Source organism: Silurus aristotelis (genome assembly GCF_946808225.1).
Source record: "Silurus aristotelis genome assembly, chromosome: 3".
NCBI classification, from domain to species: domain Eukaryota; kingdom Metazoa; phylum Chordata; class Actinopteri; order Siluriformes; family Siluridae; genus Silurus; species Silurus aristotelis.
The window spans coordinates 8,097,410-8,118,756 of record NC_139576.1 but is presented as its reverse complement, the minus strand read 5'-3'; the positions used below and the strand labels follow the sequence as shown (position 1 = coordinate 8,118,756).

The 21,347-nt window shown below is 40.3% G+C and overlaps 2 protein-coding genes across 6 annotated transcripts in view; both read right to left on the bottom strand.

The window, feature by feature from the left end:
- Positions 1-6,639: 6,639 nt before the first annotated feature.
- frzb (frizzled related protein) lies at positions 6,640-15,520 on the bottom strand. Its single transcript, XM_083537170.1, has 5 exons — positions 14,607-15,520; positions 10,450-10,515; positions 10,157-10,361; positions 9,768-9,831; positions 6,640-7,507 (listed from the first exon to the last, which is right to left on the bottom strand). Exons 1-5 carry the CDS (start codon positions 15,079-15,081, stop codon positions 7,445-7,447), a joined length of 873 nt encoding a protein of 290 aa, XP_083393296.1. The 5' UTR covers positions 15,082-15,520; the 3' UTR covers positions 6,640-7,444.
- Positions 15,521-19,925: 4,405 nt separating this feature from the next.
- The window catches only part of nckap1 (NCK-associated protein 1), a 66,893-nt gene continuing 65,471 nt past the window's right edge, over positions 19,926-21,347 (bottom strand). For all 5 annotated transcript variants that reach the window (XM_083536946.1, XM_083536949.1, XM_083536948.1 and 2 more), the window contains one exon: positions 19,926-21,045. In XM_083536946.1, the coding sequence (XP_083393072.1) occupies positions 20,929-21,045 (117 nt within the window). In that variant the 3' untranslated portion in view covers positions 19,926-20,928. The remainder of the gene's footprint in view (positions 21,046-21,347) is intronic.

Here is a 21,347-nt window from a genome sequence, read left to right as displayed (position 1 = left end):
TAAACGAGATAAATGTTAGTCGCTCTGGATAAGAACATCTGTATGTAAACGTCACAGTGAAAAATGTTTGTCCTGGTGGCCCTAAAACTATCGAATTGTCTACTTTTTTAATTGCTAATCGATTCATTTAACCCGAGTAACGTCTGAGTAAACGAATTGGACGCCGAACGTACTTCTCAGCAAACCCTAGCAGACACCAGAATTAGTCTTAAATAAACAGCCTCACTGTGAATCTGCAGGACCCCCACCTTCCCCTCACCACCGCTTCCTGTTTATCCAACCAGCTAATTCCTCAACAATACACAATACACAAAGGTTCACGGCCAGGTGCTACTCACAATCCGTAGAGGATTTTCCCTGAAAGCTTGTTTTCAGCTAAACCATCAATGAGTCTCAGACAGGAGGGAGCTTAGACAGATTGATAGCAAACAGACAGAGCTTCTCAGTCAGCAGGAGAGGACTGGACACAAAGACATTCAATTAAATAAACCCGATTTCTAGCTCGGGGGCAGTGGGTGTTATTGCTTGAAAGTAATGTTTATAAGCTAACGTGTGTCCTTGTAACAGTGTGTAGCCTTATTTATAAGATGTATATGAATCATGTGAAGCACACTGGTATGTTTTGTGTCTAAATAGTCGGCTGAAAGTACATAAATGCATCACAAGCAAACACAGACACAGACACAGACACACACACACACACACACACGTGTGTGTGTGTGTGTGTGTGTGTGTGTGTGTGTGTGTGTGTGTGTGTGTGTGTGTGTGTGTGTGTGTGTGTGTGTGTGTTTCCTTGTGATGCATTTATGTGGCAATCAAGAAAACCCATGGGCAAAGCAAAAGGACTTTGTGACTACATTTTCACTGGTTTTTTATAGGAGAAGGATGTTACATAATATTTGTCTTATAGTTAACAACTGTGTTTCAATGAAATCTAAAGAGACAACCTGGGGCGATGGGACACTACATCTCTAAGTACTTTTGGCTCAACCCTTGTCTCAGGGTAAAGTTGTTTATTTTTCTGGCAGGAGGAGAAACAGTGCAGCATTGATGCATATTTCAACATCTGTTATAACACACCTGCATATGTGCACACACACACACACACACACACACACACACACACACACACACACACACACACACACACACACACAGGCACACATTCAGCGGTCATCTGCAGTTAAGGACACTGACATGCTGAATGACTGTGAAACTATGTACAGAGCAATCATTCTGCATTTCGTCATCCTTCCAGAAGAACGTGCTCAATTTAGTCCATACACAGTGTGCTCGTTCTTCTGAATTCTTCTTATCAGAATCTGAATCAGAGTGGGATTTATTTCCATGTATGTGCACTGAGGGATGTGCTATATTTATGGTTTAGATGTTGGACTTCTGATCTTAGCACCTTAAAGCTGCCACTGCTGGGCCCTTAAGAAAGACCCTTAACCCTTCAAACCTGCACCCACAGTGGCCCTCTTGTGGAAAATAAATGGGACCTTCATTGGGGTGTACAGATCACGAAAAGTCAGCAGAGGAGCAGTAATAATCTCCTCAGCAGTCCATCCTCTATATACTTCCAATCTCTGATTTGGTTGCTGAAACAAATGGTCCCGATAGAACATGTACATTAATGGCATTTGGCAAACGCCCTCATTCAGAGTGACTTACAACTGAACAGTTGATGGTTAAGGGCCTTGCTCATGGGCCCAATCTTATGAGTGGCAGATTCCAATGCCTTAACCACTGAGCTACCACCTTGCCAAAATACACTGCATACCAAGTATTACTTCAGTATTTGTAGGTCCTTCTGGATTATATTCCCAACAACATTGCACCAGTTTCTTTGTTGGTGTCTCGAGGTTTGGTTGAACCTTACAGAGCAGATCATTTTTCTCTGAGAGTTCTGTGTCTCCTTCCAGAATATCTTCTTTGTCCTTGGAGCTAACCTGTGGAGAAACGTAATTTCTCCACCCAAGTCCTGTTGTCCTGTAAACACATAGTTTGTTTAGAAATATAAGTGTTATTAAATGGAAAAATCAAAAGCTTGTTCTTTGTATGAGACTGTTGGCGTTCCTTCACTTCCTGCAGGCGTTTGCGTGCAAAGCGTAATTAGCAGTTCTGGGAATATATCTGTGAAGAAACCGTAGTTCACACCGAGAACTGAACCGCAACAAGCTGATTTTTTTGAGTGCCAGAGAAGTTATAAATAACTGCTGACTAATGATCACGACTTTGAGGTCAATGAAATGTTTAAAACAACCGTGAGGAATTTTGAAGATTATTGAGTTATCTGGTAAACACAGGTTTTTATTCATCAGAAAAAAACCCGCTTATTTTAGAGAAATCTAACCTCAATGCTAAAAAAAAAAATGCTGCCTATATAAAAGATATTCATGGAACATTGAGTAACTTCCTTTTTTTTTTTTTTTTTTTTGAGGGTGAAAAATGAGAACAACATTTCAGGGAAACTTTCTGACTTGAAAAATGAAGACATGTTTAAAAAAAAAACAACCAATGCACAATATATGATCATCAAGAAATTACTGGTTTTGGGCTTCACTGCACACCTCAAATCTGATCCCACGTCTCTGACACATTTTAGCATCTGTTTCTGATTGTGGGTACGCACTCACAAACCACAGCAAACTGACAGAAATCTTTGGAAAAAACTCAGTCCTTTAAGGGCTGAAGCAATCTGTGTGTGTGTGTGTGTGTGTGTGTGTGTGTGTGTGTGTGTGTGTGTGTGTGTGTGTGTGTGTGTGTGTGTGTGAGAGGAGTACAATGATACAGTGATGATACAGTGAAATTTTGGAAAAGGCTTTTCGGGTATTTTGTTAAGGAAGGTGCAAAACTGCTGCATTTCTGCTGCATGCAAGATAATCAAATAATGAAGCATATGCTGTATGAGATCACTAAATCCAGCTTGAACATTATTACTCATTTTAAGCTTGATTTCTTATTAAATAAATGAGAATTCGTACATTTCTATCCACAAAGGCTGCTCAGGTGCCACTCAGTCCCTCGTCATCTTAAGACTGGACTACTGCATCCAGCTCCTGGCGAGACATCTGCCTATGAAAAGCATTTCACCACTGCAGCTATTTGTCTTTTAATTTCTCAGACACCACTACACTATTAATCTCCCACCCTGGTTCCTGTAGCTTCCTGCATCAGATTCACAAAATCTACAAAGCAAAAACAGACCAGAACCCTTTTACCTTACAGCAGTTATCTCACGTCACACATCACGTTCCTACCAATCCTCAACCACCGCTTGACTGGTCCCACAGTCTCTCAGGGTATAATTAGGACATGCTTCCAGACTCTTCTCTGTTTTAGCATCTAGGTGGATGTCAGAACAGCTGAGTCACTAGCAGTCTTTATATTATATCCAAACACCCAGTATCAAAATGTATTTATAAATAGGAAATTCACTTTTGTAAGTTGCTTTGGGTGAGGGCATCTGCAGCTATCCATACCCCCCACTGTCCTCTACATCTGCCTCTTTCAAACCAACCACCTGCACGTCTTCCCAACCACCTCCTCCTTGGTCTTCCTTTTTTCCTCCTTCCTGGCGACTCCATCCTCGGCATTCTCCTACCGATATACCCCATGTTCCTCCTCTGCACATGTCCAAACCATCTCAGTCTCACCTCCCTCACCTTGTCTCCAAAACGTCCTACATGCGCGTTCCCTCTAATAAACTCGTTTCTGATCCTGTCCATCGTCGTCACTTCCAACAAAAACCTCAACATCTTCAGCTCTGCTACCTCCAGTTCCACCTCCTGTCTTTTACTCAATACCACTGTCTCTAAACCATACAACATCTCAGGTCTCATCACAGTCCCATAAAAAAGAAAAACAAGAGAGTACTGTAATGAAAGTACTGATAGTGACTCAGCTGGTTAGACATCAACTAGAAGTTTGTATTACCACTTAAATGCCCAAAGAGTCTTGAAAGCATGCCTTTCTGTAGTCTGAGAGAGGGTCAAAAGGAGCATGGTGCAGTATAGCGTGAGATAAGTGCTGTGAGGTCGATTGATTCTTGTCCGTTTATGGTTTTGCAGGCATTGGTGTTTTATTCAGCTGGAGGAAGCCAGTGGAGGGAGAGTAGCAGTGGGGGTGGTGTGGGAGAAGGTGGAGAAGTTGAAAACAAGTTGTTCAGAATCAGTTGCAGAGAGTTTTCACAATTGCAAAACCAGTGTAATTGGTTTAACTTTGTGGTGCGAGTGTTTGCACTGAAGCACAAAAATGTAGATCTTGTGTTGGCCTGCATGGCTAAACATCTTCTAAGAAAGACCAATTCTTTGTTTGCAGAAATTCATCTGATATACCGAGCATCTAAAATCTGCTGCTGTTGACCGATTGTCTGTACAACAGCGAAATAAGAAAGACAGCAAACGAATAAAATTTGAGAATAAATCTATGGTTTTATTTCTTTATTGTTTACACAGTAGACAAAGCTGCTTTACAGAAATCCAGATATATTGTAGATGTTCATTTTGCTGTCATGTAGAAACCTAGAAAACTCCTCTAATTGACATGAGAAAGAATCCCTTGTAGAGGGAACCAGTGCTCATCTGGGTGACATCAAATCTTTGGTGTGAGCGACAGGATCGTTTCTGATTTCATTAAAGTGAATAACGTCAAACTTCTCCACTGTTCAATGATTTGGACTTATATTGTATAATCCACAGCATTTGGATTGGAGACCCTGAACTGAAGCAAAGCATCAGGATAAATATGGGAGCTTTTAATTAGTCAGAAGGATTAGATTGGATAAAAGGGGGAAATAAGTTGAACAGAAATTTTCAGTGTGTAAAAAAACCATTTTAACTTTAATGCTCTTCCTAAAAGGGTTTTATTGATCTATTTTCATTCTATCCACTATTTGAGTTTATGGAGATGTAATACAGCGTCAGGATGCTGGCGGTGAAGAAGACAGAGAACGAATCCTCCTCTTTCCTTCTCAGGCCTTTGAAGCCAGGACTGAAAACATGGCGTACACTTCCACTGCGGCCTTTCACTCACTTCCCACATGCTGCGTAATTTCATCGCGTTAAACAGATTGATGGCGGAGGCTCTTAGCCAGTAAGGCACGACGGAGGGGAAAAAAAAACCTTCTGATTGAAGTGATCACCTACCAGGGGAGACATGAAGCGAGGCAGGACGGCCAGTTAAAGGCCGTAAATCCTCCGTTTTGTGTTAATTCTCCCATAAACTCTGCAGTAAATGATTGCACTGGCCGACTCCCTCGTCACATAAATCAGGTAGGGTTATAATTTCCAAGTCATCTCTCCGGACGGATAAAAACACAGCATAAACCGCAGCTCTATTTCCACGGTCAACACAGGCCGTGGGAAATGCATGTCTTAGGGAAACAAATGAAAGCAAGGAAAATATCATTGAAAAATTATGGAAGTTGGTGAATTTCGTGTGCAATTTTTTTGGTTTATGAGATTTTTATCGGTGTTTGATGACACTTTGTTGCAAAGAAAGAAAGCGTGAGTTAAGGTTCTCGAGCTACGTTCATATGAATCTAACCGACACAACCATAAATGGTCTGCGTTTTCGTGTGATGGGAGCAGAAGGAGGCACTCAGGAGGTGTTTATGTAAAACCCCCATGAGAGAATCTGAACAAGACCTACTGTGCTGGACACACACACACACACACACACACACACACACACACACACACACACACACACACACACACACACACACACACACAGTAGAATAAATATTCTACACACAACATTTAGTATTGATTGCAGGTCCAGAGAGAAAAACAGTAATTTGGACAATTTCTAAATTTAATCTTGCAAAAAAATAAAAATAAAAAGGGACATACAGGGACATTTTTTTTTCTTTAAATTTGCAATAGAGCTCTGATGCTTTTGTATCTAACCAGGTGGCTATAGAAATCCCAATGTATTATCCACTGAACGCTCCAAAAACCTGGAATATACATATCCAGTTCATAAATAATACCATAATCGTCAAAAGGATTGAACAGATGACCATCACACTCATTATGTAAGCGTTCTTCCAATTTCTATAACAAGGTTCGAATCTCACAATTGTCTAGAGTCTAGACAATTGTGAGATTCGAACCTTGTTCTAGACTCTAGACTGTCTTTCTATGCCGAACAATTACAATATCTCTTCACTGGAATGAAGAAAGCCAGCTCCATGAAGATCTGCTTTATATGGGTTGGAGTGGAAGATCTCCTGCTATACAGAGCTCTGACCTCAACGCCATTGAACACCTTTGGGACGAATGTGAACACTTACCGCACCCCGGAAGTCCTCACTTCACCACTACTACTTTGTGAAGGAATGAGGCACAAATCTCCACAAAATCTCATAATGTTCTCAGAAGAGTGGAGGTTATAAGAGCAAATGTGGACTGAATGTGAAATGCAATGTTTAGAAAGCAGATAATGTTATGGTCAGCTGTCCAAAAACTTCTGTTTCCACACAGACCTGGTCCTAAATGTAGTGGAAGGAGTTGTGGTTATTATAAGTTTAAAGTGGGGTTAGATTCGGGACATGGGTCCGGTGATCAGGTGTCCAAATAGGTATGGTCACACCAGGCATGTCTGGAAAAATGTGTAAAATGTGATGCACACTTTTATTATGGAACTCAGTCTGATATGTTTAATAGTGGATGTAAATGTGATAACAGGCAGGGTGAATAATGGCTCGAGCGAAGGATGAATCATCTTGTATCAATCAGACCAATATAAAAAAACAAAAACAAAAAAAAAAAACAGCTGTCTTCAATAAACCACTGCATTCATGCTACGTATTATGCGTTCTTGTTCATAAACGGCGTCCTATTGGTCAGGAATATCAAACATGTGCCTAAGAGTTATGGCGATATTATGCAAAAAAAAATTCTTTCGAACGAAAGTAATTCGTCAACGCTTAACATTTCGTCTCCATTACAGCCATTCAGATTTGTCCTCGTGTTCGCGTCTCGTGCCAAAACAAGGCCTCCTCCATCTGTTCTTTTTTTGAATCCAGCGAAAGAGAGATTTCAGCACGACTCCATGATGCTCCGTGTCGCGTCCAAACGCCGTTTCTCCTTCTAGAAAACTGTCATCTTCTCCTGTATAAGCTCCCTCATGCCCCATCTTCTCTTCCAGCACAATCATTAAACCTCACCCCCAACACCCCCACCCCCAAGCCCATAACACCAAGTCCATACACATGCACACACATATGCAGCAATGTTGACATGAACATTTTGTTCGTGCAAAGGCAAATTAAAAAAAAGGAGATATTGCTAAAAAAAACTTACAAAGCAACAACTAAAAACATCTCTGCTACAGCTCCTTACGCATCAAGAAGAACATACATTAGTGCAATTATTTTTCAGTTTTCTCTGATACTTTTTTGTGTGGTCGGGGTTCAGTTTGTGCCGGAGCGAGGTCAGGGACGGACGCGTCTGTCCTGATCCGGTTTCCTTCCTTTACTCAGGGCCTGATCCCAGCGCTGGGAAGGAAAAAAAAACAACAACAGTCACGTCACTCAGACTCGCAGCACGCATGCACAACACACACCGCCGCTTCATCCTCCTGCAGTCAGGAGTACAGCAGGCTTTTTGTCTTCACATACATACATGTTCCTCATCAGAATGTACTGCTTTCCACCCCATCAGCACACAATACACACTCGTTTTTCTCTCTGCCACTTTGCATTTCCGTTTCTCAAGCACTAAATCCCGATGCCGGTAAAGAGAGCGAAGCGATTAGAAAGACTGCTACAAAGCGTTCCCTGACACACATTCTACTTTTTCATCCATCACTGGGCTACCAAACAGAGAAGGGGGCAAAACTAAAAAAAAAAAAAAAAAACAGTAGCTGAAGGAGATCCAAGTCTTTCGTAGACTGGAAAAAATTCGGCTGCAACATCAGTGGGAAAAGCTTCGTCTGAGAAAATATACCCTCAACATATAACAAGAACGATGCATTGGACATTTATATTTATGGTATTTGGCAGATGCCCCTTATCCAGAGTAACTTGAATTCACAATCTTAACCGCTAAGCTACCACCGTTCCTTTCTAAATCGAAGTAACGTGAAAGAGGAGTAGGAGCTCACTGGTTTAGGCGCTGATCAGAAAGTCGAGGGGTTCAAGCCTCGGTATCGCCAAGCTGCCACTCTTGGGCCCTTAAGCAAGGCCCTTAACCCTTTGTGCTCCTGGGGTGTTGTATCATGGCCGACCCTGTGCTCTGATCCCGTTTTTTCTATATCATATTCCCTGAAAGTTACATTTTCTATTTATTAAAGTGGACAGTCTTGCAGTATACGATGATCATGCAGACGTGGACCCTAATCCACTCCTGACTCCCGAATCCACTCCCATTACATTCACAAGATCCAACTCCAACTGCTCACATTTACAGAGTCTCAGATGAAGAACCACGAGCGAAAGAACCACCTGCAGAAACACTTCCTGATGATTTACTGGTATTATTGTTGTTTTTTTCAATATTGTTTTTTTTTTTTTATTATTATTATTACTATTGTATTTAGGTCCCCTGGTGGTCTAGTGGTTAAGATGCAGCGCTCCCACCGCTGCGACCCGGGTTCGATTCCCGGTCAGGGAACCATCCCCAGCCACTCTTAGTGCCGGTCCCAAGCCCGGATAAATTGGGGAGGGTTGCGTTAGGAAGGGCATCCAGCGTAAAACATGTGCCAAATCAAACGTGCGGAGGATCCGCTGTGGCGACCCCTAACGGGAGAAGCCGAAAAGAAAGTTTATTACTATTGTATTTGTTGATATTATTTGTAACACATTTTAATTATAATTTTTCAACTTTATTTCAATTTATACTTTATTATTGCTGTTTATTTTTAAGAGGTATTTATTACTTTGGGGTGTGCACGGGGGGAATTGGGGGGGCGGGGGGTGTAACTCCACCAGATTTCAGTAGAACAGTAGTGTTTCTGTAACTATAGTAAACTCTGGTCTGATGTGCAGGACAATGGACCATGTTCACATAGTTCTTATAAAATATAAAACTTTCACTTTCTATACCTACACCCACCCATTTACTCAAGTAGAATTGGAAAAGGATGTTTTACTTTCACTTCAAACACATGGCAAACATTTGCTACTGGAACACAGCTCAAGTTAACCCTAGTTCCAGCCAGAGCACTGCAGCACTGCACTGTTCTCTCCAAAACATGATCGAAAGCGTGTATGATGTCTTTGTAGGAGGTAACTACAGGAAGTGGTATCTCAGAGTTTCAGGCTCTGGTTTACTGATTGGAAGGTTCTAGTAGCGCCAAGCTGCCACACTTGGGCCCTCAAGCAAGGCCCTTAACCCTCTGTGCTCCAGTGGTGGTGTATCATGTCTGACCCTAGCTTCCTAACAATTGCTGGGAAATCTGAAGAAAAGATTGTAATGTACATGTGACAACTAAAAGCTTTTCTTCATCAATTTATTTGTAATCTATTATGCAGGAGCAGGTGGGGAAGACCTCCATGAAAACCCCCTAGTCTGATTAAATAATGGAAGCAAATAGAGTCCCTTGAATGAGCTGCATAAATGACAGTATGTTTTTTATTTCAGTAATCAACTCCCTCTACAAGTGATCAAATATTACAAGATTTCAGATCTCTGATTTGAAATGTAGCAGAAACCTCAGTACTGATGTAATGAAAGATCATCAAAACCTTCTGACCAATCAGAGTCAAGTATTCAAAAAGCAAACGTGTTAAATATTTAACAAGTATATCATAATACCTTCACTTTGCGTCCCACTCGGTCTCTCCACTTCTGTGCGATGGACCCCTCAATAAGAAGCAACCTGAATATAAAAACAATAATAATATTCATTTTATAATAATAATAGGAATAAATATACCTAGTATTTGTTCTAGAATTCTTATATTCTATAAAGCTGCTTTCATGTCCATTGTGAATTAATAATTGTACTCTTATTTCTACTGAAGACAATTGCAGCAGCAATAATTGTTATTCAATTACAGGGGGAGGTGGTAGTTTAGTAATTAAGGTATTGTCCTTTAACTAAGCTGCCACTCCCGGGCCCCTGAGCAAGGCCCCTAATCCCAAAGCTGCTCAGTTGTATAGAGTGCCAAACCCTATAAATAAAGACTTAAATAAAGCAGTACCGTGATCGTTCCTCGTTCTCGTAGCCCATGATGATGTACTCTTCGTTGGGCAGAAGTGGGGGACACAGACACCCCGAACTGTAGTGCAGCGTCACGGTGTCACGAGGAATGTGGACCAGGGAAGACTTCAGCACGTCCTTCACTTCCACCACAGCGCTGAGGTCGTGACTGCGGCTTTTTATTTCTTTCACACGTGCACGTATCACTGCCAGAGGGATATTACCAGATGTTAGCATGTAATGCTGGTACTTTCACACACTCTGGATTAGAATGTGCTTGTAGCTGAGACTTACCATAATTGTAATTGTTCTTTGTATAGGTCTTTTGGCCGAGTTTCACCGACTTACACTTGCACCTATCTGAAACCGCAAACAAAAACAAAAAACAGCCAAATAATAATTACACAAATGACCCACACTAACAATCATGAGACACAGCTAGCATCATACATGGCATCATACAACCCAAACATTGTTTGTTTACCTATAACAGCACAGCACCCTCTGATGGTTTATCAGAAATAAATACAACAGACTAGTTTTGTAACACTTCAGCATATGGCAGCACAAGAGTGCACGCACAGTAACAGGGAGCACCGACCTTCATAAGTCAGTTCGCAAAGGACAAAAGAGCTGTGCAACTAGTACTTATCTAACAACGCCTGCTATTCCGACCCCGTGTGCACCGTGTCACTGAGCTGTTAATGCAGCCGCGGTAAACTGAAATGCATGTTTTAACACACACCAACCTGCCAATGGAGATTGTTTTTTACTTCAAATACTGAAGTTACCACATTACACCATGTATTATCCCATGTGCTGAGTGTTTCAAACACGTGAGTGTTTACAGCTCAGGATATAAAAATATTTAAGTTTAAATAAAAATGTCGTACTTTAGACTTTCTTGTTATAAAGTGTCTCTTCAGAACGAAACTGTTACAGACCCTTACACACCCTGTAATAAATACAGGATCTGAAACTGTTATCAACTGTACATGTGAAAGCTGATACAATGTACCACTGACTTTATTACAGTTGCCATAGTTCAGTTCTGCCTCGATGTCAGGGTTCATTTGTATTCAATGAAGAAAACCATTAGCCAGAATCAACCTTAGCTATATTAAATATAATTATATTAAAATTGTATTCATCAGCCTGAGATCTTACCCAATATCACCATGAGATCTTACCCTATATCACCATGAGATCTTACCCTATATCAGCCTGAGATTTCACTCAATATCACCATGAGATCTTATCTAAAAACAGCCTGAGATCTTACCCAATATCAGCCTGAGATCTTATCCAATATAACCATGAGATCTTACCAAATATCACCATAAGATCTTACCCAAAATCACAGAGATTTTACCCAAAATCACAGAGATTTTACCCAAAATCACCATGAGATCTTACCCAAAATCAATCATGAGATCTCAATATTAGCCTGAGATTAAATCTAACTTCACTCTGAGCTTTTTTTTTTAAACATCAGCCTGAGATCTTAATCAAAATCACCACAAGATTATTTTTGGCCTCACTCTGAAAAATAAAGTCAGGGTTCATTTGTACAGTGAAGCCATTAGCCAGAGCTTTTCACCAGAATTAACCTGAGATCTTACCCAACATCACCATGTGATCATACCCAACATCACCATGTGATCTTACCTAACATCACCATGTGATCATACTCAACATCACCATGTGATCTTACCTAACATCACCATGTGATCATACCCAACATCACCATGTGATCATACCCAACATCACCATGTGATCTTACCTAACATCACAATGTGATCATACCCAACATCACCATGTGATCTTATCTAACATCACCATGTGATCTTACCCAACATCACCATGAGATTTTACCCAACATCACCATGAAATCTTGCCCAACATCACCATGTGATCTTACCCAACATCACCATGAGATTTTACCCAACATCACCATGAGATCTTTCCCAACATCACCACGAGATCTTACCTAACATCAACATGTGATCTTACCTAATATCACCATGAGATTTTACCCAACATTACCATGTGATCTTACCAAACATCACCATGAGATCTTGCCCAACGTCACAATGAGATCTTACCCAACATCACCATGAGATTTTAAACAACATCACCATGTGATCTTGCCCAACATCACCATGAGATCTTGCCCAACATCACCATGTGATCTTACCCAACATCACCATGAGATCCTGCCCAACATCACCATGTGATCTTACCCAACATCACCATGTGATCATACCCAACATCACCATGTGATTTTACCCAGCATCACCATGAGAATTTACCCATCACCATGTGAGCCTCCCCAACATCATAATGAGATCTTGCCCAATATCACCATGAGATTTTACCGAACATCACCATGTGTTCTTACCCAACATCACCATATGATCTTACCCAACATCACAATGTGACCTTACCCAACATCACCATGTGATCTTACCCAACATCAGACTGAGCTTTTACCCAACATCAGACTGAGCTTTTACCCAACATCGGACTGAGCTTTTACCCAGCAAAGGCTGAGCTTTTACCCAGCATCAGACTGAGCTTTTACCTAACATCAGACTGAACTTTTACCCAGCAAAGGCTGAGCTTTTACCCAACATCAGATTGAGCTTTTACCCAACATCGGACTGAGCTTTTACCTAACATCAGACTGGGCTTTTACCCAGCAAAGGCTGAGCTTTTACTAAGATTTATATTTTAATCACCATTTTCTCAACCTAAACACGATATTTTACAAAATACAATCTGCAGTCTGACTTGTAATAACCCTATTGTTGTTTTATTCCTCTTTACTCAGCTGTTATAAACTCGATCTTTTACTCAAAGTAACCCTTATCTGTTTCTAGCAGACGCCTACACTTTTTTAAACTTCAGCCTGATCTTTCTCCAGCATAGACCTAACCTTTTTTTTCTCAACCCAGATTAAGATTATCTTTAACTCAGTAGTGTAACTCAGATTAATCAGATTAAGTTTGATATTGTATTTATATTAATCCTAATATTTGACTCAGAATATACCTGATATTTTACCAATATAAACCTAAGATTTAACCCAAAGTAACGCTGAGTTTTAACAAATTTAAACTTCTCCCCAGAAGCCTGGTCTTTTTTGCAGCACACGACTGATTCATTGCTTTTGCCCTACAACTGTTCCCCAAAGCAGGTGAAAAATTGCCATTTCTCAAATGTCCTGAGTAGGAAATACACTGCTGTTTTACACAACTACTCGCAAAGAAATAATAAAAAAGAACTAAATGTAAATGAATCCTATAACAACACAACAAAGGGTCTTAAGATACTTATCCGTTATTTACACATGATTTTTGTTTATCTTTCATTTTTAATTTAAGCATTTTTTTTATTGCATTCTAATTGAAAGTTTTAAACTTCATTTCTATTTTATAATCTCTTTATCTCTATAAATCTGCTCTGGGACTATTGTTAAAAGTGCTACCAGAATAAAACTGCACTGTTATTGAATATGTTGTTGATTCGGAAGTCTCCATTTCTTTATATTTTCAATGCTGGATCTGATACATGAGGCTGCTCGAAAAAATCAAGACTTTCCCTCTTCCTAATACGTATGTGGATTCAAACCAATCCAGTGAAACAGTCAGTTTTGTGACTTGCAGCAGTCGTTTTGTATCTCTGGGATCGTAACTCTAATTGGTGTTATATCAGCCTTCATGCTGTATAAATACTATTAAATTAATGACTTCTCACCTCACAGTGTTTGTTCGTAGCCTTTAATCTGGTTTTGCCTCAACACACTTTTTAGGATACACACTGTAGAGACGGGTGTCTTTTCTTCTTGTGTTGGTATATGAATACAGTATAATTGAGCTGCTTGAGGACACTGAGGACATTGTTGTTCACCTCGTATGTATGTAACAAAACGTACGTAAGAACATGAGCTTTCCGTCGACCTGCTCCATAAAAATAAAACCAAAGTGAAGCTCAGGGAACCTCTGATTTACCAGCTCCAATTTTCCAGATCTTGTAACTAAAGTAGGAATAAATAGCTATCAATAACATTAAAAAATGACCAAAGCAGAAAGATCTTCCATAGATGATGGTTCTGCTCGGTCTTCCGTCACCAGCACTTGCACAACATGCACAACATTCCTTACCATTAAAGGACGATTCATTTACTTCAAAGTGATTCCATGGTTTTGAGATGATCTAGTAAAACTTAAACAGAGACTTGTGTGAAATGAGAGTGTTTTTTTTATGAAGAAGCAGGTTCTTCTGAGTGTTCCTGTGAAGTGTAGAGAAGTGTGAATATTGTTCTAGGGTGATATGGAAGGAGTATAGATGTGAGTCAGAGCACAATGTTAATAGATTTGCTGAAGGTTAAAAGGAGAAGGTGTTGAAGGTCTGAAGGTTTGGGTAGTGGTGATGGTGCTGGTTTGTACCTGATGGATCTGCTTTGACGATGGCCTCTGGTGAGATGCACACGGCGCGGTCGTACACCGGGAGCTCGTCGCACGCCAGACTCTCGGGCCACGAATGGTTGTACTTCTTGAGCACGGGTTCACAGCCCGTCTTTGCGCGCTCGCACACCGACTTGCACGGCTTGATGGGGTCGCGCTGAAAGCTGATGGTGCAGATGGGCGCGTACATGGCGCACAGGAAAAATAGGAGGTCCGGGCTGCAACCGGTTTCCAGCAGCGCCTCGTACTGCTCGATGGCGAGCACCGCGTTGGCCTGCGTGCTGTGGTGCAAGTGGTTGGGCATCTTGGTCATGTTCCAGGGCATGGGTTGGCACAACGGGATGCGCACCATCTCGCAAGAGCCGGCCAGAGCCGCCGCGCTCGGGCACCACACCAGCGCCAGGCACGTCACCGCAACCACCACATGCCCAAACTCAGGGATTAAAACACGCCACATCTTTTCAATTACTATAAAAAAAACAGTCTGTTAGATCATTCAGGTTCCTCCTGCGCCGAGCAAAAGGTGCTTAAAAATTAATGTAAAAAAAAATTCCTCCTGTTTGCGTCAGTCGAGCCTGTGCGCAAATCTCATGGTGGTTCCTGGTTACTGAGAAAACGCAATCCGCAATGTGTGCAGTTGCCGTGCGCAGAGTGACCGTGCGCTACCGTGCGCCTCACCTCACCTCACCTCGCCGCACCTCACCACACCGCGCTGCGCTGCGCAACAACCAGAGCAATCAGAGAAAAAGCGCTTTGCACGAGTAGTCACCCCCCTCCAGTGACGTCACTGGGCAGGACCCTTGGCTGAGTTGTGCAAACAAAACCTCCTTCTCCTCCTCCACCTCCTCATCCCTTTCCTTTACTCCAACCTCACATCACATCATCACCAAGCAATGGGTATAGCTTCTCCTTCTCCTTCAGCTCCTCATACACATATCTAAGGGTAGTGGGAGCTTCTGATCGGATCATGGGTTCAAATCTTACGACTGCTGGCTCCTTGGGCAAAGGTCTTAACACGTAATTGCTCCACTGGTCTGGATCAGGGCATCTGCCAAATGCCATACAATTTAAATGTAAATGGTTAAGACAATGGACTTCTGATTGGAAGATTGTGAGTTCATATCACAGCACCACCAAGTTGCCATTGCTGGTCTCCTTGAGCAACCCTCAACTGCTAAGTGTCAATAAGATCATCTTAAGTTGCCCTGGATGAGGATGATCCAGCTACAACGAGTCAATTATTTCCTCCAACATACAATCGTTTCATTTGATTGCCCCGTCTGCCTAGTGTCCAAACATCTCCGACAATCTCCAAACATGTCAAGCGCACACACACAAACGATCTAACCAGGAAGATAGAGAGAAAAAACAGGAATCTCTCTCTCTCTCCAGGTCAGGAGTGTCACAGCCCTGCCCTGTAGGGAAACTCCTAGTGCAATTAGGATACTTTACATTCCTAAAACACTTTTAAGTCAGCTAGCTGCCCCTAAAGGCCTGCACACACACACACACACACACACACACACACACACACACACACACACACACACACACACACACACACACACACACACACACACACACACCCTCCTTTTGTGTTTTATTTTTTTAAATATATTGATATCCAGATCAAAATAGAACCAAACCTATAAAAAAAAAAAAAATCATGATGAATACAGACATAAATATTAAAACAAAAAAAAATAAATAAATAAAAAATATATACTAATTAAGTCGATTTGTTTCGATCAAACGTTATAGATCTTTTTTTTTCTTCATGCAATTATTTCATTCGATATAAAATCTCATCATAATAAGTAAAACTTCTCATCCATCTGTCCAAGTCACATTTTAAGACTTATTATTGTCATTTGAAAAAATTCTTATATTCCAGACTTGAATAAAGCTTTCGGCTGATGAAATGTATTTAAGATTAAAGACTGAAAAACAAACTCGCAGCTCTGCCGCAGTCCCTGAGAAAAGATTTTGCCCATAGAAGTTACAAATGAACATAAATAACAAGCAGGAATTCACTCTACAATGTCCAACCTGTCCTCTAGTGACCTGTGGAAGACGTAACGCAACTACTGACGCTGCATTCATTACTGATGTCACCTTAAATTAGACAGAATAGAGCAAGCTGTCCAAACAAAGCTGTTTTCTTTTTTCAATAATAAAACAGCTAGTTAACAAACAATTGAGCAGTTGTGTTTAAGGGCAGATGCAGATTCAGTGTTACAGAGCTCCTCTGTAGCCTCCATAAGAAACAGCTGCACTGTGCTGACTCATTTAATAGTCTCCCAGCAGTTTTAAACACACGTTTGTGTGGGTGAGTTTATAAAACAGTAAAAAAAAAAAAAAAATTTACATGAGCTAATGGAGCGGACTTTAAAAAAAATTTTTTTTTAAAGGTTTGTTCAACTGAGACATATTCAGTGGTAATAGCTTACAAGCATAACATGCTTGTGAAGGCAGATTCTCAAATCTGATTGGTCAGAAGCCGGGGAAAAAAAAGGGGGGGGGGGGTGTTAAATTGGAACATAAGTCATTTCAATCAATTCAATTCAGATTCATTTTTATGGCAATATTTTTTTCAATAGACAGTCCTAGCTTTACAGAGACAAAGATGTTATACATTCGGAATGTATTCGTTTAGTACCTATAAGTTTGTCCCTAATGAGCAAACCATTGGCGAATGCAGCAGAGAAAAACTCCCTGAGATGGTATCAGGAAGAAACCTTGAGAAGAACCAGACTCTAAAGAGTCACCGAATGTCCATTCATTACAGTTCCATCATTGTTGAGGTGCACTGTTTTTACTGATGGGTGGTCCTGAGCTGGTGTAGCAGCCTGTTTATATGAATTTCAGTCCAAATCCATCCTTGGATTCTTGGAGCAATCTCCAATTACAAAGAACTGGGATGAATGGATTTATTAAGCTCAGTGAGTAACATACATGTATATGAATGAAATAGTTCTAAACGTTTCTAGTTTCTATGCAACAGTGTGAAGCAGATGCTTCATATAAATACTACACGTTTGTTGAAACTTTGTCAATAGATCTTAATGTAACGTCTCCATCGTCAGCGCTTTCTAGTTTTCCGTCATGTAAAAGTTACAATGATAAGCTGCGATTTGTTCCGGCGATAATGGGAATTAACATTGTTCCAAAACTATATATTTATAAAAACCAATGTGTAATATTTCACAGATTAGCCAATAAAACATTGTATATCGACCATCAACACAACCATTAAATTATATTTCCCATATTTCTCTACGTATATTGTGACGATCAATAGTTATCTATCTATCTATCTATCTATCTATCTATCTATCTATCTATCTATCTATCTATCTATCTATCTATCTATCTATCTATCTATCTATCTATCTATCTATCTATCTATCTATCTATCTATCTAATCTAATCTAATCTAAGGCAACTCGCTGTACTGTAATACGAATACCACACTATTATACAGCTACAATAGTGATGTAAGTGAGGTGAGGAGGTCTGGAGTGCAGACAGTGTTGATCTTCATCCAAAAGATGTTCAATAGGGTTGAGGTCAGAGCTCTACAGCAGATCTTCCCCTCCAGTCCATGTAAAGCAGATCTTCATAAAGCTGGCTTTGTGCACAGGGGTATTGTCATGCTGGAACAGGTTTGAGTCTCCTAGTTCAAGTGAAAAGAAAATTCAATCCTACCGTCCATACAATGTTGACACGCTCATGCTCACATCTGTAAGAGATGATAACTTACTGAATATTAAACAGAATAGTACATTATTTTGGTATCTGATTTAGGAATAATGACTGAAATAACACAGTGGTTTTTTTTTTTTTTCTAGCTTGATCTTTATTTGATCAGAATTGCGCCATTCTGCTTGCTTGCTATTGACACCTGCATTCATTAGACCAAATCCTTTTATCACCTCATGACAGATGGGAACAGTTAACGCCTTGTTAAAACACCTCCTGCACTAATTGACTAGAATCTGAGCAGCTGGTGTGGATGTAGACGTGTTGACTAAGCATGTTCATCAGCTGCCAGTGTGGCTGACCTGGTGTTCTAACCAGAGGAACTGATGACCCATATGAATCAGGTGTGGTCTTTCGGGGTAAAAATAAAGTTTCCTCCATCATGGTCTGGTTTGAAAAGGTTTTTTGCCAAGAAGTGTGTGGGTACGATTCTAAACGCTGTCAGCAAGTCCGGGCTGCAGTGGTGCACGAAAAACATATCACAGTAAGTCCTCAGCGTGATTGCTTTTCAAACATTTGATTTAAACATGGATTATGTTAAGCTCTTAATTAAAAAGAATGGAACGGTTTATTTTTTTCATTGTTCCCCAAAATCTCTATGACTTTTTGCAAATTTATAGCTGCTGAAATTCCAAGTATGATTATGTCCTGCTGATTATATCGTATTTTGTGAACAATATCATGGTTTCTTCTTTGGATTCCTTAATGTATTGCTGCAAAGGAAAGCTGCGATGTTTGTGTATTTTCATTAAAATTCACTACATGGACAAATGTGTTGGGATACTTAACCTTTCCAGCCAGGTGTATGAGCCTCCTAATTTTTCAGCACTAAATTGTATTGCTTGCTATAAAGCTCTGACCTCAAATCCACTGATCACCTCCTTGAAGGCCTCCTCACACCCTTGTGGCTGAATGAGCACAAATCTCCACAAAATCTAGTGAATCATCTTCTCAGAAGAGTGGAGAATAACATCAAATGTGGAATGGGATTTTCAAAATAGTCAAGTGTCCACAATTTTCTTTTTATAAAGTGTACATGAACAGCTTTAAGTTACCGCAGTGACGCCTCAGTGTTTTCGCTCATCTACATTAATATAATAATTATAGGATCACAGTAGCATTAGTGAAGGGTGTGATGTTATCTATGAAAAGGTTCGTTCCATCCATCCATCATTTTAACATCACAAACTTTATTAATGCGCAATGAATGCAGCATTTGTGTTTGACCATTTCTATTAAAAAAACAGAATGCTGGTCCGTGTGGTCCCATCCAACAGACGAGCACAAATCGCTGAAGAAGTTAATGGTGTTAATGCTCGAAGGGTCAGAACTGTTTTGGCAGCATAAGGGGACCAACACAATATTAGGCAAGTGGTCATAATGTCATACCTGATCGGTGTAGTATGTAGTGTTAATTATTATTTTTGACTTGAGGCATCTCCAGGGCTCTGCTACCTGATTTAAAAAATGTATGTTAAATGTTGCTTTTTTTTACTGTGTTTCTCGACTCATTAAGGACAGAAAACCTGGAAGCAGGAGGACAGCAGACGGGTCGAGTGCATATGACCCAATGTTTATTTAATGTTATGGAAGATACATGGTCATTTCCAAAAAAAAAAAAAAAGAAAAAGAAAAAAAAAAAAAGGAAAAAAAAAACATTTCCAAAACATATATAAAATTGGTAGAAGGGAAATAAAGGGAAATGGAGGGGAGGGGTTTGGGTGGGGATTCAACTTATAAACATTCAATAAATATGTACGAATGTTTATCATAACCACACAAAGTTACGATGGAGTCTCGGAATGCTGCGAAGCATCACGAAAAAGTTAGTTAAAAAATTATAATATGCTTTATACAAACACCACCATAGGCTTCTTTTTTAGAACACGTAGTTACCCACATTTTTGCGTAATCAAATGAGATGCTATAGGTCATCGTTATTTTGGCAAAATGTGTCAAAAGAGAATAAAATAATAAAAAGAAATGAAAGTTATTAGAGGAATTCGCACAGGAACCCACACAGATTAGAGCTGAGACGACACCGAAATAAATCACTGTGTTTCTTTTCATAGTGTTGTACAGTTTTTTTTTTTTTTTTTTTTTTAGCATAACATGGTGCTTCATTACTTCACCCGAGCCCACCCACACAACACACACAACCAAATACTTGTTCCTTATTTTTTTTCTTTTTTTAACCGTTTGCAAATTCCCTTTCCACATCCCAATCTTAAAAAAAAAAAAAAAAAAAAGGTAAAAAAAAATTACAAATAATAATAATAAAACAAGAAAAACATCAAAACTTATTTTTAGTGTTACTGGAATTTGATGAATGAAATTCATAGCCGTGATCTTCTACCTGCTTGGTTACGGCTCTCTATCTCTCTCTCTGTTTTTTTTTTTTATCCCATACGAAGTGTTGCATCATTAAGACTGAGAATGAACAGAGAGAAATTGTGTGTGTACACATATGTGTGGGTGTGTACGTATGTGTGTGTGTGTGTGTGTGTACGTATGTGTGTGTATGGAATGTAACCATCAGCTCTCACGCAGAAGCGGATACTGACTGCTTGTAGACGGCGTGGTAGGCATTCCGGAGCAGCACGTATGGAAAACACGACTCCAACAGGTCCATGGTGAGGAATGGAGACTCCTGAACAATCTGGAACACACACACACACACACACACACACACACACACACACACACACATCCATGTGAGAACAGATTTCAGGGCTTGGTGGTGGGCTTGCCAGTCTGCCATGGTGTTCTGTGTTCTGTGTGTGTGTGTGTGTGTGTGTGTATGAGACAGCTCTGGCACTGGGTGGAGGACACCCACGAACATGTCCTCAGCCTAATCGAGACCCTGATCACTTTCCATTACCCACCAGAGCCCTGCTGCCTGTAGATTACACTTCAAAGAGTCGCTAATCCCTCAGACAAATCCCACACAAGCTCCTCTCT

What these genes read in the sequence shown, in the direction of transcription:
- frzb (XM_083537170.1), bottom strand. Translation starts at nt 15,081, where the DNA reads ATGTGGCGTGTTTTAATCCCTGAGTTTGGGCATGTGGTGGTTGCGGTG. An exon ending in AAAGAACAATTACAATTATG is followed by an intron (nt 10,362 to 10,449) that starts GTAAGTCTCAGC and finishes TCCCTCTGGCAG; the next exon opens with TGATACGTGCACGTGTGAAA. An exon ending in GAGAACGAGGAACGATCACG is followed by an intron (nt 9,832 to 10,156) that starts GTACTGCTTTAT and finishes TTTTATATTCAG; the next exon opens with GTTGCTTCTTATTGAGGGGT.